At 39.6% G+C, this 18,353-nt stretch overlaps 1 protein-coding gene across 6 annotated transcripts in view; it reads right to left on the bottom strand.

Moving 5' to 3' along the window:
• Positions 1-123: 123 nt before the first annotated feature.
• Positions 124-18,353, bottom strand: part of LOC111255230 (gamma-aminobutyric acid receptor subunit beta-like) — a 29,095-nt gene continuing 10,865 nt past the window's right edge. Inside the window, exons 2-11 of one of the 6 annotated variants that reach the window (XM_086984746.1) lie at positions 15,921-15,971; positions 13,718-13,824; positions 11,615-11,912; positions 10,526-10,576; positions 9,568-9,650; positions 7,364-7,498; positions 6,380-6,532; positions 5,723-5,994; positions 4,650-4,783; positions 124-3,850 (exon numbers count right to left, since the gene is read on the bottom strand). In XM_086984746.1, coding sequence (XP_086840872.1) covers positions 3,613-3,850; positions 4,650-4,783; positions 5,723-5,994; positions 6,380-6,532; positions 7,364-7,498; positions 9,568-9,650; positions 10,526-10,576; positions 11,615-11,912; positions 13,718-13,824; positions 15,921-15,971 — 1,522 coding nt within the window. In that variant the 3' untranslated portion in view covers positions 124-3,612. The remainder of the gene's footprint in view (positions 3,851-4,649; positions 4,784-5,722; positions 5,995-6,379; positions 6,533-7,363; positions 7,499-9,567; positions 9,651-10,525; positions 10,577-11,614; positions 11,913-13,717; positions 13,825-15,920; positions 15,972-18,353) is intronic. The other 5 variants (XM_086984748.1, XM_022816965.2, XM_086984752.1 and 2 more) reach the window with 5 other exon arrangements.

Here is an 18,353-nt window from a genome sequence, read left to right as displayed (position 1 = left end):
ACGTTAAAACTTTCGCCGGTTTTTACTATATGTCCTTCTTTAGAAACACATAATACCAAACTTATCTAACTTGCATCTGTAACTGAATCGGCATGACGAAATTCAGAAAAAACGTCATAGGGCTTTGTCGCCATGATAGATACAATGTTTATTAATGAATACACGAAATATATGAACTGAGTAACTAATACCTATTATATTTGGCGCAGGAACCGGATAAAGAGCACTGGTGAATAGGAAACGATAGCTACTAACTAGTAATTGGATGACAACCTTTTAAGGGGTACAATTATATATAACCACACTATACTTGGTTTCCCCTTCCGATGATCATGAACAACTCTTCGGAGAAATAATTTTCCTATAGGCAACACTACTTAAGCTCATTACTGGACTTATAAAAGAATCGCCAATAGTTCCTTTTTTTGGTAATTGCATTTTTAGATGTTTTCGTACGCTTTCTAACGACGACGACGATCTCCCACTACTAGCGCCAATGATATTTTCGTGCTTCGTTTGCTGAAAATTAATTAATATGCTGCACATTGTTTACTTTTTGACTTTGTAATTACTTTCCCCCGTTCACCTCGCCTGTAAGATCACATTGTGGCTGTTTCTCTCGCCTATTATCATCATTATTACCATTACTCTATTTGCCCTGATTAGGTCATCAACATAAATGGCACCTTACACCAGCAGGGCCACCTCCCCCCCTCATCAGTATTGCTTTTTTTTGGTGCCAATAACTCAATGCTGTAATCAAGAGGATTACTTGTTTTGTTCGGAATGCTTCTCTATCATTCTCTTTCATTCGGTACGCCAGTAATGATTCATTATTAACATCTTTCCACACGTTGCTAAGTAAGGACTTTCTTTTGCCGGCCATCAGTATTCTCCCATCATAGGCCACAACACCCGTTGTTTCGCTGTTCTCAAAATACAGGCAGTGTCCTTGCTATAGAACACCCGTCGTTAAACGTTTCATATCGGCAAACATTCTAAAGCCTTTACGATGGAGGATCGGTAATGATGTTTTGTCAGTTTTCCTTAAGGCTCGCAGTCTGAATACTGATATATAACCTAGTAGGATTTTGTAAGCCAGTCTTTCTTTGTTCTGGCCATTCTGTCCTCTATTTCCGGTTTCGTTTCGAGTCGTCCTTCGAATAATAAAGATGGACCCAGCATTCAAAATCATGTTTAATTAATATGTATTATTATAATCAGTAATAGTACTCAGTATAGTATGTGCATACTGATAATTATCTCGTTTTATTCCCATGCGCAGATCAATAGCCTCACTGCCTCTTGTTTTCACTTTCTTTGCCCCTCTTTTGAGAAATTATAGCTGCATGGCTATGTAGCCATGATAATTATGTCCAAAATATAGTAACTGTAATAATTATTATTACTGGTAATAGAGGAATATTTGTTTTGCTATTACATGAACCACACCTTTTATTTTAGCTCATTATTATTATTATTATTATATCAGAGCTGTTTTCGTCAGGCCGCGTGCCTCGTGCCGCAGGCATGCCGAAGATAATTAACGCTCCTCAAACCTGTAACCGCATGCTTTTTTTTGGCTATCGGTCTGTGTACAGATATAACATTATAACATCGCGATTTTTCGCAGATTGTTATCCCAGCAAATATTTGCCCGAACTTAATGAGACGCTCAACGAAATAATAATGTTGCAGTAGGCCAATATAATGGGTCCTTCACTGATTTCTGTTGCGACAGAGTGGTCTAACTGGGCTCACAAGTATACTTGAAGGGGCGCGCTCAAGACTGCGAGCCCTTAAAAACCATATTCTCCATTACCCTCATCACAATGCGACGGGTGGCACATCCAGAATTCATCGTCGCTAATTCACTTTCAATTTCCACAATAAATTACCAATAACGCCGACGACGAATTTATTAAATAGATATTTAGAAAAAGGAATAGGTTCATGGCATGTGATGGGTATACAATGGAGCACGAAAAAACCACAGGCTAACTCCAGTAACTATAAGTCTCTGCATGCGTCTCTGTGCCATCGAGCTGTCGGCTGTACGTTAACAAAGCTTCTTGGAAGGTCTCACGGTAGGTCTTAAGCAATGCTTAACGGCGACAAACGACGCAAATTAAAATAACTTATATTTTACGATAGATGGGACATTGGAAGCTTAGTAAAACATAAGCTCATGCTTTTCATCATTTCTATATTAGAGGCGTGGGTGCTTGATATCTACTTGAGAACTTATTTTAGGGGTTGTGTACGGCTGCTGAATTGATAGATATAAAATAAACTAGCGAAATATGCGTACGACAATCCGAAATATTTTACTTATTTGCTGAATAAGTGAATGGTGTTGCTTCGGAGAGCGATTTTCGGTAGGGATTGTCGTCTCTCGAAAAAGCTACGCGTCTTGTCCTAAAGGAATAGCTCAGAACGTTAGTCGAATAAAGTCTTGAAAACAGACTTTTCTGTCTAAATGGTGTAGAAACGCTACCCAAACAACCAGCGCACTTTGGCAGTGAAAACAATTGTTAGAGTTATTCTATTTTTTGCCAAAAATTAACTGGACAGATACAATAGAGCTCAATACCTCTGACGACTGAAGTAGTGAAATACCGTTCCTGCCATAGAGCGATGCGTATGGAGGTATGCGATTAAGACAAAAAATAAAAAAAAAAAAACCAGGTGAGGTAGTACCTTTGTTTGATGAGCTAGCACTACCTAGGGGTACTGTAATTATATATAGTGCGTGATACAATCTATGCGCTTTTAGCGTCTCTAACCACACTGCAGCTTGCTACCTAATTTAGAGCTCTATCTGTCCTTTGACTCGTTATGGGAATTGTTTGTTTAGTAATTTAACCTATACGTAGATTGTATGCATTGTCCTAAGCTGAATCATTTTAGTACGCAGGATGACCGTTCCCACAACTCATAAGCCATTTAACATGCTACGTAAGTACTCCGTGATTCAGTTATACCACTAATTTTCGTGCTACAGTCACGGAATCTTTTGCGTCTATAATACCTTTAACCTCATAATCTCAGGGACTGCGCTTAAAACACGCTAGAACCACATATATGGGCAGTACTATTTGACGCAGTTCAATGAATTGCTCGCATTGCTTCCTGCTCTAAATAAATCGTTAGTATCGCTAACCATTTGACATATATATATATATATATATATATTTGATCCTTCCCATCAATCAATATTTTTTTTATTAATAAATACATAGTAGTTGTATCATTATTATACGTTATTCTGAGTAAATCAGTCATTTTCATCCAGTAGCTTGTTATCCACATAGTTGGCATGTAAACAAAAAAAGTACGGCAGTTGTACCAACAACTGCAGACAACGAGATATTGTAGTTGTAATACATAGTATTTTGCGTCCTCTTTACTTTGTCTTCATTCGTTCTCCCTCCCCCCCTCTCTCTCTCTCTCTCTCTCTCTCTCCCCTTCTCCTCTACATTTTTATCTTACCATACCATTGTTTAATCTAATCCTTGGAATCGTTAGCTGTTTGTGTCAGTTTAAATGGTATAATTTATAGAGCATATAATATTTTGTCGATACCCTCTTTTACTAGCCGAACGCGGTGGGTTAGAGCAGGTAGAAGCACCAATAGACGGCGTTAAAGAGCATGTACGACAATGGGAAAATGATGCGCGAGTATTTGTCGATCTTGTTGACATCCTTGATCCGAGGTATGGCGGTACGGATCATCGAAGCGTGCCGCTTGAGGCTGGCCAGCATTCGTGGCCGCCGCTCACCATACTCCGAACGGAAGCGTCTCCGCGTGGCATAGCCGACAGTTGCCCTGGAATTATATGAATTTCCTCTAAGCGGCAGTAGAGGTTTTTGCCAAAGTAGTTACCAGACGGAACACGTGGATGCACAAGAATTGAAACAGGACACAGGCAGGAGATTTCCGGAGGAGATTTCCGATACATACACAATGGTAGAAAAGCAACCACAAGAGCAGCGAAAAGAATACCAAACAATGTAGAAAGTTAGATAGCTCACGCGATTATTAGGATTTAGTGGCAGATCGAACATAACAGTAGGACGGGTCGGATCAGTACAAGCTAAGTATTTATTTGATATCTATGGGAAAATTTTATGTAATCAGGAAGTTGAATAGAATACGTAAACTCTTACGAGAAGGTAAGAATCAATACGAAATTACGAAGCATCTGAAAGGAACAATGGCTTCTTCGATGCTTACAAAATAAACAAATATACTTCGCATTTATTTATGTTAACGTGCGTCCGATAAAGGCAGAAATATACTGTAACTAAATAACAAAAAATTGCGAAGGTATTGTGACTGGAGTGAAGCATCATCTAGAAACACGCACCATACGAATTTACATACGCTGTAACTCGTCATTGATACAACATTAGCTCTTGATGATTGCAAGTTATAAAGCTCAATTTATAAGGTCCAAAGCCCGACCGCAACAGAATATTGACCCGAACGTTAAAGTCTCCCTACGGTACGTATTTGTTGAGGCATGAATTTAAATTCACCCAATTCGATAAATTTTTCTTTGTGTTTTTAACTCTTAACGTTAAACATAATTCTATTTGTAAATCCCATTCATGTTCGATACAATTAGATCGATTTCGATACCTACCTGTGTGTGATTCTGAAGGACGGAGGGTATTTGCCATCTCCTTCGGAGATATTTCCGTACGATCTGCGGCGGTTCCGGATGCAAGGTATGGGCGACATGCGCACGTCGTGCAACTCGATGATCTCTTCGTTGTTCTGAATAAGTGCGTTGAATCATGATAATAGAAATTGATATTATTGGACACTTGAATAATTTGTTTTACATAAAAGGCGCATAGAAGTTTTCTGCCTGAATTAGATCTACACGTTCCTCGTAATAGTTGCTTATAGTGCCTTAAAGTTGCTTAAAGTGAGCCCTTTTAGGACGATATTGCAATGTGTCTGACAAGAACAAATCAGACCATCCATGCGTCCATATACTTTATTGACTTAAATCAAAGGTCTTTCAAGTTGGGAAGGTTCTAAAACGTCACCTAAAATCTTCAAGAAATATCGCAAATAGACGCATATGACGTTTGCCAATTAATATACACAATGCTTCCAGTGGAATTACTATACGACCGAGCGTGTTCACCTGTACCTTTCTTTTTCGTGTTAATCACACTTCTCTTGTTGAAGTAAGCGATTTACGTAAATCTTTAAGCTTAAATACACTTATACTTGTAAAACATATAAATACATATTTTTTAAAATCAAAAAAGAAATACCCCAGTTTTCCATTTACAGTGATCATATTCGCTTCGGGGCTCGCTGAGCAACGAGAATCTACAAAGGCGCTCCGCAGACAAGTCAAAAGTTCTCTTTTGCTCATCGCAGTTACCATTTCCAGTGGAACTTAACCATTACGAACTGTATACGCGAATTCCGCTTCTTCTATCGCTGCGTTTCGTCAGTTATTCAGTAAACTCGTTCAACGTGCAGCGAGTGCAGAATCGAAACAGGAGGTCAGATAAAATTAACACCAGTCATTTCATATATATATAAGACATAATGTGTGAAAAAAAAAAGGTTTAAAGTTGGCCTATGACACAAATCATGTGAATTATAAAAGCAATTTTTGTGACGACTATATGTTAACGATAAACCTTGGGTCGAAACCCATTAGGATGGTGTGCAGGTGGGTAGCGCTCTCACCGGATAAACGGCATCGTTGGGAACATTGAGCGGCGGAGGCGGTGGTGAAGGAGACTTTTCATCCAGCGTTTTACTCTTCTGCCGCTTGGGCTTTTTTTTGGCTCGAGCGCCCCAGTAAGTGTAATTGACGGCGGCGTATTCAAGTAACGCGGCAAAGACGAACACGAAGCACATCACGAGGTAGATGTCTATTGCCTTCACGTAGGAAATTCGGGGCAAAGATGATCGCACACCAGTACTTATCGTCGTCATCGTCAGCACCGTCGTGATTCCTACATTCAGCCAAAAAAAAAACTAATTATTAGCGACTTTTGACACTTATCGAGAGTTGCGTTGCAGTGTTTATCCATTCATTGGAGTAATAACTCCAAAAACGTACACAATTATTAATGGCACGTCAGCTCGCCTAACAAGATCGTTGTATCACTCTCATATGTGTATAGCGCTCATATTTGTTAATCCTTTTCTAGTATAAGTCTCTATTTCTTATAACTATGCACAAGTTGGTCATGTTTTTTTTTTACTATTCCTTTTAAAAACGAGGTAGACTAAGTCCTATACACACACCAATATTTTTAAAAGCTCGATTTTATAAACGTTAGTATCAAGATTAATTTAAGGCTTATGTGTGATAACGTTAATGAGTGTGTATCTTACCTAACGCGACACGAGCAGAAGTAGCCTCGTGATTGATCCAGAACGAGACCCAAGAGAGCATGACAATGAGGATTGAAGGCAAGTAGGTCTGGAAAATGAAGTAGCCGATGTTGCGCTTCAATTCAAAGCTTAGAGACAGCCGCTGATACGTCCCTGTAATCGCAAGTTGTTTAAAATGCTTTGGATGTTCCATATATTCAATATTACGCAAACGAGCTTTTTGTAATATTTTAATTTCTCCTTTTGTGCTCTGACACTGAATTTGAGACGGTAATGTTAGTTTTAAAATTTGCTCACATCTCATAGAAACAATTTGTCACATTCTACTTCAGCGGTATCGAACCCACTCGGCTGCTGTTATTTGTAAAGTAAATACTTGACTCTGTCACATGAAGTACACAAGTGCAGCTTAATCTTAGTATGTGCCTAATTCTGGGGTGGACGGTAACGCTCATATATATCAATCACGCGCATTTCGAATGTGTCGAAATAATCTGCGGCATGTGGCATAATTGCGAGAGCCTTGTAAATGATATGCATGAACAGAGTTGCACGCTCCAGTGGAGCATGCGCGTTCGTCAAAATGCATGACAATCTTCGTGAACAGTCGGTTTGTAGTGAAGGCGCTAAAGTATCCAAATGTATCTACGTACTGCTTCTAATTTGAGCTCACGGTTACTTTGAAGATCCACTGCTGTTTTGGACCTCATTCGTACTTTACTATAGTATACCGTAAACGACAAATTAAAGCTATCTCGTTGACAGTTTTCTCATGAAAAGCTTTACCGACCTGTAGCACCTTCACGAGATCTTACTTTTAAATCTACATCATTAATAATCACTGTTTTCCCTTCTGTTGTAAAATTCTTTTTCCCGTCTAGGAATTACCGGTATCGTAAGTTGTTCTTCGCTCTTCTAACAACGGTGATACTATTGTGGTGACTTCCACCCTTTAAATTAGAATATTAGCTCAAACAGTCTTACCGGTAGCAAGGGACTCTTTTCTATCTGTCGTTTCATGACGGACGATTGAGAATTGCGGCAATTCAGATGATCCCACCCCTCGAACGGGCGTTGGCTGCTTCCAATACATTACCACCTCGTCCACTGTGTACCCATCTAAAATGGTAAAAAAACGAATAAAATTAATTCTAATAAGCTGACTTTGGTAACATACAATGCATATTAAACAGGTGCACCGTAATATTGATCGGTATCAATCCAAAAAAATCACCCGCTACCCCATCCCTTTGCTCAGAATGTCAGACCTTTGGAGACCTTTGACGAACTTCTGTCAGCCGTAGAATTATTCAGTAAAATTCTCCGTCTTAAAGTGTACAACGGTTCAAATATGTTACTTCAGCTTAATATTTTTCTACCCAATTACCATCAAAGCAGAACAAAACGCTTTTCAAAGCTTACATTTGTTTTACAGTGTATTAAATCGAACAATTGAAATATTAGAAATACTTATATACTACAGACCATATCGTTTCGCTACCTGAACAACTTAGTTACAGATCGATACTTGGTTCAAGTTAAAAAAAAAAAAAGTATTGTGAAAAAAATGCATATAGGCGTGTTAGGCTACTATATATAGATAGCTTTAAAAATACATGCTATTAATATACTTCTAGCAAAAACGAACGGATGGAGTTGAACCATATATATAGATGTAGTTATGTGTTTTGGAATGCCTGCAGCTGTGATCGGTAGGCTCTTTCACTGGAAATGTCGGCTATTGCGGTCTTTGTAGGCGACCAAGCATAAAAAAATTCGCAGGCCCATAACGTACTTTGTGATCATAAGAACTACGGTAACATTAGCGTATAATAATGAATGCTTTGTACTTGAGAATTATCAGTGCACGTTGTATGTGGTGATAGCATAGTATAAGAGAAAAAATCTATCACTAACTCCGAGCTGATTTACAATAACTATATACCTACCTATATTTTAGAACGTTTTCAAATTATCTCATGCATGCTTATATTGCAAACTATTACCGACGAAAGGCTTATATCCGTGTGGTCTCTTTTTACATAGCCTACTAAAAAAATTCACCAGATGCGAGCACGTATGAGTGTCATTTCTAAGAAAAATCAAGACGATACAAAATTTGGCGTACGTTTTCTCACAGGCCAGATCGGATGTCCTAGTCTATATCAGAACACTGTACACGACCAGGGCCGAACAGCATGTCCCTCTTTAACATGGGGAAAACAGCTCGGCAAAAATTGGGGTTCGATCAAAAGACCAGCTCGTGGGGAAGTAAGATAGGAGGCAGATTGTACTACTCAGTGAGAATTACTAGAGGAGACAGCTGAGGGTGGCAGCACTGGCGTGTGAGTGCGTCTGTACGATGGGCAGTTTCGTGACTTGTCGGCAGATTCAGGTTATACTGGGAAACAACAAGGACAATTCTTCTACTGGAAGTGTCGCATGTGGCGCTGCCGTTTCTTTGGCTTAACCCCATTCCTACAAGGCGGTACGATCAATTCAGTTCCCGTCCCAGCAGCAATCTTGCAGTGGCAACCGTGCCTCGATCTCTGCGTCATCGCCCGGTAATAGAACAAACGGATGCTGCGAGGCAAAGGATCTGAGACTTCCGCCGTACGCCTGTTCTCTGGCTCCTCAGTCCCTCTTTTTACAGATCAAGCTACTGCTGTCGGTGCTATTGTAACTGATATTGATCTAATGGTGCAGAATTCGGTAGTCGTATAGGTTAGAAGATTTGGAAGGGGAGACTGACATACTAATTCCTTCATGTTCAGATAAAAAAAGGGCCGCTACCGACAGACCTAAGCAAGTAAATAATGATTTGCGCTGTGGAGGGTCAGTTTCGATACACTGTCATATGCAAAAAAGCCTATTGGTTAAGCTGACTTTCGTGTGGATAGACAACAGCGGTTGATCGTCTTTTGTTTTGTGTTTACAGCCGATACCACTAACTTGTAGAATATAGCTTGTGTGCATGATTTACAAGACATGAGTTCATCCGGCTCCAGTTTTGTAAAAAGCTCCTGTCCATCCTTCCTGCCAGTCTTTACCAAATTAAAGTAAGTAGTTAACGCTGCGAATAGAATATTGTCGTCCCTGGTTTTCCGTATTATAGAAGACATAAGTCATGCATAAATCAGAAAAGGTACGTGTAACAACAAGTGCATGCATGTCGTCATGTAACTTACAGCTCTCGATCTCCACGGTGCAATTCTGCGCGTCAAGGGGATAATAATGAAGATCCATCATACAGGCTAAGGTTGTCGTAAATCTGAAATTGCGTCCAAAAAAATGAATTTGATATTATTGTTGTTATACTTTTTTCCTTGTTTACGTATATCCCGATTAAGTAAATGGCTCGTTAGTTATCTAATCTATCGGCTATCTGATAAGTTTCATCATGAAAGCACGTTGAAGCAAATGGATGTGCCCGTCCTTTCTAGAAAAGGAGATAACAAGCGACAAATCCTCGGAGCTCATGGTTATCCAATGCATCAACTCGAATCGGAAAATAACTTGGCCAGTCTATTTCGAATACCTTCGAACAGTCGCTCGTGGCTCTGTTAGGTTTGTGTCACGCCAAGGAAAAGGACGACAAGAAGGAGAATATGCTTATATTGAAGAAAAAGAAGAACTGTCGAGACGCATCCTGATGCTTTCAATATGGTAGCTGCTGCTGATGCTGCTCGCAAAAGAAAATCTACCCTCTAATCTTCAAAGATGATTTAGTCACACATGGTAGCCTAGCAAACATTGAGCCTGGTGTCGCTACTACAGCTGGAACTATCCGTTACTGCGACCCATATTGGGGTTCAGGGATTTGCACGACGAGAAGGATCAAGGATTGAGTTGCCACGCAAGAAGGGCTGACAGCTCGCAACTCTACCAGCCCCGTCGTGTCTGACGCCGAACCAATATAGAAAATATAGTAGTCTGTATCTAGGAGAACAAATACATGAAAGGTTTCTCGTCCTCTGTATCGTAGTGTTCCGGGCGCACTGCTTCGTGGCCTAAACACGGTTTGCTATATCAAAAATTTGATATAAATACGTATATTTACATGTTTACGCAATACATAATACGCACAAAGTACACGTTTCGATATTTGTGGCAGTTTTCAATGTTGACAATTTCCCTGGCACTCACCTGTGCATATATTTTCCTTTGGACTCATAATGATCTTCCGATAGTATACACCTTCAAAGACAATTATCCATCAATTTCTTTCAACGCTATGGCTTCACATGGTGTGACTCTACAATGAAAAGTCTGGCTAGTCACGCGCCGTTAAACTTTGTTTAATACAAGTCATCTAGATAATCTAGTCCTCTAGTAACATAGTAAATAACAGTTGACTGGCCTGTGGATAGAAGCCATTGAAAGCCTTATCCCACGGTGTTAACGTCGAGAATAAAAAGTGTAGGGGAAATACAGTACGCATATACGTAGTACAAAGTTACGACAGGTATGTAGATACGAACAACTGGGTGTCTTAATAAATGGCCTTAACCCTGATTTTATATTCGCCTATTAGGTAAGAGAGCTTTATACAGCCTGAAATACGGATAAGATTTAAAGCTACACCAAAGTTTGCACCAAGAATGCGAAAAGATATAGCGCGAAAACATATCTAAAGATGTGTTGTACTCCGTTACGTTCGCTGAATTTGTGTCTTTTATCTGATGGAATGTTTGACGGCGGTGTGGGACAGACAATTTAGAAACAGTCAGTTTATATTCGCCGAATCTCTTTGCCGTCTCTCTTCCAGCTCTGGCGAAAAGATCAGGATTTCTAAGCAAGATAAACACATACACACACCTAGAGTTGTTTCGGCATTGCCAACTTTCTTCACTTGCCAACTAGAACCACTGGCTTCTACTATATGCAAAGGAGGAGCCACCAATTGCACAAAGGAGGCGCCCTTATCGGCTTTTGACATTCGAAAATTTCTACAGGGGATATCCATCAATACGAACTTGTTTTTGCCCTTTATGTGAGTATCACGCAGCTTCAAATCGTAACGCCATTCAGCACAAGATGGCACCATTCTGATCATAGAAGTTATTAGCATTTAAACATCCTTCTATCAGAGCTTATGTTCTTGAATGATTAAGCAGATATTAACTAAGGCAGTAGCATAATTATTTTTCAATATGTAGAACAGACCAATTTAATTTTGTCGACGATCTCAAATTGTTCCATGTCTATGTAGACAACAAATAAAGTACTACTTACCTCATTCCGTACGTGATGTGTCCGTCTGATTTGAGTCGAACCATTTTATTTTTTTCCGTGACATCATGAAGAAATGAATTTTTGTCGTTAGCGAAGAACGTATCTGGCACCCAGATCTTCTCGGCAAAATCACCTGACAACGTTAACTCTTGGCTTCCGCCCTCACCGGAACTGAATGCCAATCGCTCGTCTACCCAATATTGGTTCAGGTACAGTGTAATCGTGTAATCCATATTTACCTCGGAGATGCTATCAAAACTCGCGATCAGCAGATCCATTCCTATGTGCAAAGGTTTGCCTAAGATAGAATCACAGGTCACATATGTGAAATGGCTATGTATTGCTTCATTATTCCATAGAACTAAGGTTGAGAGTCCTTTTTCCCATTACCGGGACCAAACATATGTTTTATAGGATTCGAGCTATGTTTGAATCACTCGAAGGCGCTTCACTACAACGATAAAGCGAGACAAGTAACGTATCTAAACATGTAATTATTTCATCTTTGCGAACAGAAATAGTTTTCAAGCACACATGATTCTGTTCGAATAGGTCAGGACAACGAAAGCAGAGATGACCTTTCTCCTGTAAAATACTGGACTTCTCCTAAGTATATTGTATAGAGTTAATGCGCGCGTAAAAGGATTTAAGTATGCCGTCTAACTGGGTTTTCGCACCAAAACCCAATATCGATTTATCTTAATTCAAAATTTCTTTCAGTCAGAAAACTACAACAGTTTAGAGTAAGTCAAACCATGACTTAAATGGTCAGGTTTTAGCGTTGGAAAACGGTCGGTCGAAGGACATTTATGTTTTTTGCAACAGTACAACTTGAACGATGAAAAGATGCTCTCTTAGTTGTTTCTAGAAAATCTTTGTCTGAGCCTCAGAAGACCAGCCCTATTTAAAAAAAATAGCGAGTATGTATCGAAGATAGCAGCCAGGCTCATTTCCCCTTATGACTAGCATTCTCTTTGTTATTACATCATTCGAAACAATCCGTACGTTCTCTTAAAACAAGTCCCATGTTCCGCCGTTTAACGGACGTAGTGAATGCTTCCAGTTCGACATTCAGCGCCGCCATTCGGCATCAGATTGCTGACTTCTAGCACAAAATACACTGTGTCTGCGCTTGGATTCGAATTTAGACCATCATGAATCCTTAAGATTAGAGGGAAAAGAGGTTACCCGTAACGATTTAACCGAGATAATTATAATGAAGTAAATCGGGTAAGATGCCGTATGGGTTGGAGGCGTAACGCTGATGTTGCATTATGTCAAAAACACGTCGCTGGGTGGTAGACAGAGTCGCTAGGGAAATATGACCTTTTCGATATAATGCGCGACCGAATGCATCTAGCAGATGGTTTCGACTAACGATGTCCGTTGCTGGATTGAACTTTCTTTCCGAGAGGGATTATTTATAATCTATGAAGGACAACGTTGCGCTTTGGCAGTGTTCATAAAATGTGCTAGTCGACATCGAGGTTGTGAACGGAGCACGCAACATGACCTCCATTCACTGGGGGACGTCGCGAGGCCGGTGCTTATTAGCTAGCAAGTGACTAACGTAAGATGTGAAAACAAATTCGGTGGTCAACATCTTGCAATCCGCGCATCGTCCAGGTTTACTCGTATCTATAGTCATAATACCTCCTACACCTACGCGTACAACCAGCGCTACCTCTAAAATCGACAACTGCTTAGTAGTATCCGCCTATCATATAGACATTTACATAGAAGTAATAATCGGTTATAGTGGATTTGCGCTGGCATTTTTCAAATTAGTGATTTATTAAAGCTAGAACATCGATCTTAGCTTGCAATTTGGCGAGCGTACATGTATTTTGCTAGCGGATAAGGCTAGTATCTTGTTAGTCTCTCTTGCAGGACAGGCCTACCGCCAGTATAATTTTACTAACTGGAACGTCTGAATAGTGCCGTGTTGGAAACGGACAGACGAATCGTTGCCGAAACGATTTTTGAGTTGGTTGCATTCGACAATGGCGGTAATGAGTTTACTTTACTGGCTAATGAAAACGATCCCATTCTCATACTATTTACATTTGTGGTAAGGTTGTCTTGTACAAGTTCTGCACTCACCCCCAAAATTAGGTCTTAACCGAATGTCGTAGCCGTTGAGAATGTTCTTTAAAATGTCGGTGATGTTTTCAAGTTGCTCAGGCCGTCGGTTGATCTGACTCGCGTGGCTGAAACATCAGAGGTGTTTTCAGATCCGAGCCAGTTTTTAGTAATGTTGATCGAATTGTAAGTACCTTAGCTAGCATGCAGTCGTTGATTACAATATAGTGCATTACCGAACACTCGATTGCCTCGGGTGCAATAGATCAGAACTATCCTATAGCATGAGGTCGAGCTTGGAACAACTTACTTACGGATACGATAAGATCTGGGTACAAATGCTGAAGTAAATGCGACTAGACTTAGGTACAGGTCTCAGGAGTAAAATATCGTTCGGAATACATTAAATGGAAGGCAAAGCAATCGTTTGATGATGATAATTGACGAAAATCAGCTTGGCGTCTACTTTACATCGTGCCTTAACTCTCGTTTAGATTTAATCTACAGATCAGCTTATGTTCAACAATCCAAGCAAAATTGAAATACAAACAGATGCCGTCTCACATGTGTAACGACCGCTCTTCACAATTTACATAACATTATGTTCATCGCCGGCTATAAGTGAGAATGATCTTACTGGTGTCATGGAATCCGTCAAGAAGCGCTAAGCGCATAGTAACAAACTATAATTAATTACCTATTTCATTCTTCTAAATTTACGTTCGAAATCACCCATTCTTTATTGAATATATGCCATTCATGAGTTGGACGTGCCGCCTGTTTATGATATTCAACCTTTAATTAATTTACTGGAAAACATATCATTTTTGTGATCGTCAAGCCTGTCACAGAATCTACCTAGATAGAAATAATAATAGGTAAAATGGGGCCCGACGTTATGATCTCGAACGAAGTCGACAGCTGTCACCGATAGATTTTCAAGCTTGCACTGAGAATAACAGTCGTTGAAACCTACAGACGACCTAGCTTCAGCTAGTTTTGGGGAGTGATTTATGTTCCGCATGCGGATCGTCGTCAGCTCAAGGTCGAGACTCGAAGATCGACCCACTTTTATAGCGTTTTACTCTTGTCTGAATTACTATCATTGTTACTATCACAGTTAATCTAGAGGTGTGGCAGGTATGTCTATTGCTATTGTGATAATGACTATCCCGACCACAATAAGAATCATATTAATAAAATACACGAATCAACAGATTATCTTCACAGAAGGATTACCTAGAGGAAATTGCGTCCGAACTAGCTTAATCCTACCTGTGGAATGATTGCTGTTTTTCACGGACATCACCTGGAGATGGATAGTTCGTCGACCAACAAGGGCACCGTAACAAATATCTATGTTGAAGTAAGAAAGCCATAGAGGAAAGCACCTGCTTCTCGTTACTGTTAGATTTATTCCGTCGCGGACAGTGACGGTAACTGAGTGACTGTAGGGTTGTGTGGATATGTATGTGTATATGTACGAGAGTCTGCGTTAGGCGCCTGCTACTGGCGTCCACATAAGCAACTAGGGCTTTTGTCCTCTGGTGTGAGGGGTGCATCACCGCAAGACTTGAAGGTCAGCCCTTCCTAAAGCAAGCCTGTTCGGGCGAATAAGCAGAAGTCTTTTTGGACATTGCCGCCGAATTCCGCTTTACTCTGCTCTGCGGTGAGGGCCCGTGACGATTTCGCCTGACTTCCTGTCCCTGCAGAATAGTTTGCGCCTACCGCGAGGCAGAAGGGAACATCTCCGTGACCCCATAGCCCCTAATACCCTGCCGTTTTTTGCATGCCTTAGAGACTGCGCAAAAGCACACTTTGCTGTCGCTCGCTGGTTTGCACTTGCATTTAGGCCGCCGCCCAGCGTCGAGGAGACCAATTTGCCGCGAGCAAAAATTCAGCATAATCAAAACGGCCGGCCAACCAACACGTCACAGGCAGTCACAGCGACGCACAGTCACTGCGACGGCAAGTGAAAGCGTTCCGTGCCGTATTGGTAGGAAAATGTATTTACGCAAACTTAATTTCGCCTCACGAGCAGTTCCAATTTTCACTCTGGTTTGCGGAGACTTCGAACCCCTCGAAGGGACGACATATAATCTATAAATCTATAACAATAACGACTAAATAATAAGTAGATTGTGTGTCGTTGCAAAGTGTTTGCAGCAACAAAAGCAAAGGATTTTTAATAATAAAAACAAATGAAATAGATTTTGCGACATACCGTCGATTATTGCACCGACTAGCTCGATCGTAAGATGGCTTGAGAAGTGACCTGTAAAATTATGATGAACAGCATAATATGCTATTATGGGCAATCTTATACTAGTTCGTTCGATATGGACAATATGCCCGCGTATTAAATAGAGAACGTTATAGTGGTAAATGCACTCTGTTAGTATAACGTGTTCCGTAATAGTAGACCCCCATCTACTTTCATTATACAGAGAAGATAGGCTTTTAAATAATATTTGCTTTTTCGAATAAAATAACATACCGGTAATATAATAAACACAGCTACAGCAGCGAACAAGTCCGGAGGAATGAAAACGGGACGTTTTGAAACAGATGCACGTTAACCATGCAGGATCGGCATTATCTGTGTACGTAGTACGGCAGTTCCTGTCTAATACAAGTTCAAGTCAGCAATAGTGAATCTCCATCTAATGTTAACAGCTAATCATGGAGAAGAGGACTTCTAAACACTGCCAAAACCGTCACTAGAGCAGACGCTATCTATGCGGTCGCTTAAGTCTCTTGATTACGATGCGCAGAAGTGCAAATCGGATCAGCCGTTCACTTTACGCGGAGGGCCATGTCTGCTTGGGGCAGTCACGTGCCGCCTCGACCACCAACATGCGTCTGAACTTCCCGTACTAATAATTTCTGTGCCAGATCGTGAGCATACGCGTTATTTATTTAGACGCAAAGCACCGCTATTATAATTAACACCGTGTGGAATACAGTTTCTTTTCGCACTTATATATATATGTATATCGCTTTTCGACAAATAAATAGTATTATGGTTTATAGTATTAAGATTGTATGACGAAAAATAACAAGTATAATATATTAGTCAGAGCATAGTGAATCCCGTAAGCGTTCCTTGAAATTGTATAAGAGATATCGATGTTACTGCCAGGCCATCTTAGAACAAAAGTAACTTCGATACAATAGAAACAGATAGAAGTGAATAGAGAACGCAAATTTGTAATAAATACGAATCCTGTTGGCGCTGGAGATCACCTATTTACTGGCGTAATATCATATTGAAGTTTTCGACTAAATGAGATAAGTCTATCAGTGTTGTTCCGTGGAGTTTTCCTCGTACCCTTTAAAGTCCTTCTGGCAACCATCTTCCGGCACTCTATTGCCGTCGTTAACGGTTCAATCATCCACACGTAACAAATTCATCTAAAATCCTGATGAACAAATCTGTTCTGAAAGCAGCATTTAAACGATGGTCCAAATATTTTTTTTTGGTTTTAGCACAATATCGTGTTTATTTCTCTTTTTATTTTTTTTACAATACTCTTATGTTACTGACGTTATTTCTGGCGTCTCACTGAATCGTTTTTCTTTAGCGTTTGGTTGTCATCTTTGAAATAAGAAATAATAACTGAATTAAATACAAAAATACTAGACGCGAGGCTTGCGACGATACATCATCGTTATTGCTATTTTTTCACACAAACATATTGAAATAATTTCCACCGGGACCTTTTGCGTCCGCTAGTGCCGCTGAAGTCTATACGATAAAGATTTGCGGTACCTACAAGCCAGTTTTTTCCTGTTTGGGAAGCTTTGTGCTATTTACCTGCTGTTTTGAAATAGACGATGCCGCTACAGGATAAGAGCAGATTCTAGTCATGATTGTCTAAGTCTGGATAGACTTTTTAATTTAATTTATTTTTATTTAACTACATATATAACTTAACTTTAATCAACTTAATTTATTAACTTGAGGCAGTTTTCATGCATTTGCTCGTTCAATCAGGCTCATTTGATTAAGTACTATTGAGCATTACAAGCCCGAAAAAGAATCAAATAAATTCGTTTAAAGGAACAGAGTTGATTATTAATTACATTTAAAAATAAGAATATTCTTTTAATTTAGTAAATATTCACTGCTATTAAGGAAAAAGAAACGGTCTCCTTTTATTCACGTAACCGTTTTAAAAATAGAACAGAGAAGAGCTTTCAATTCACCCTCCTACTAGCAGAAAAATACTTTGAATGCAAAAATTGTATTTTATGTTAGTATGTAATTTTTTTTTGTTTAATGTTAAAAAATTCCAGAGAAACAATATTTCAGTATGGTCAGTCATGCAAATACAACAACGATACTTACGGGAACATCTGGAGCATTATATCAAAGATAAAGTTTGAAAAATAAGTCGATTATTTATCTTTAGCACTTCTTCAAGCATTTTCATCGATACTCTATCGAAGCTTCGGTAACCACCTTCGTAAAATTACTGCTTATATAATTCTGCATCTAATTTGCGTTCTCTCTGATACGATGTTATTGCTAGTGTTTTATGCTGTAATGCACGTATACATAAAATAAACGTGGTGAACAGTGCAATTTATACGTAGAATTTGTGTGCGAGAAAATGAGTAAGTAACAATTATTTTATTTCATTTTTATATTATA

Source organism: Varroa destructor, unplaced genomic scaffold (assembly GCF_002443255.2).
Source record: "Varroa destructor unplaced genomic scaffold, Vdes_3.0 BEIS01000001.1, whole genome shotgun sequence".
Classification (NCBI taxonomy): Eukaryota; Metazoa; Arthropoda; class Arachnida; order Mesostigmata; family Varroidae; genus Varroa; species Varroa destructor.
Note: the sequence above shows the minus strand (reverse complement) of the source record. Positions and strands in the feature narration are given on the sequence as shown.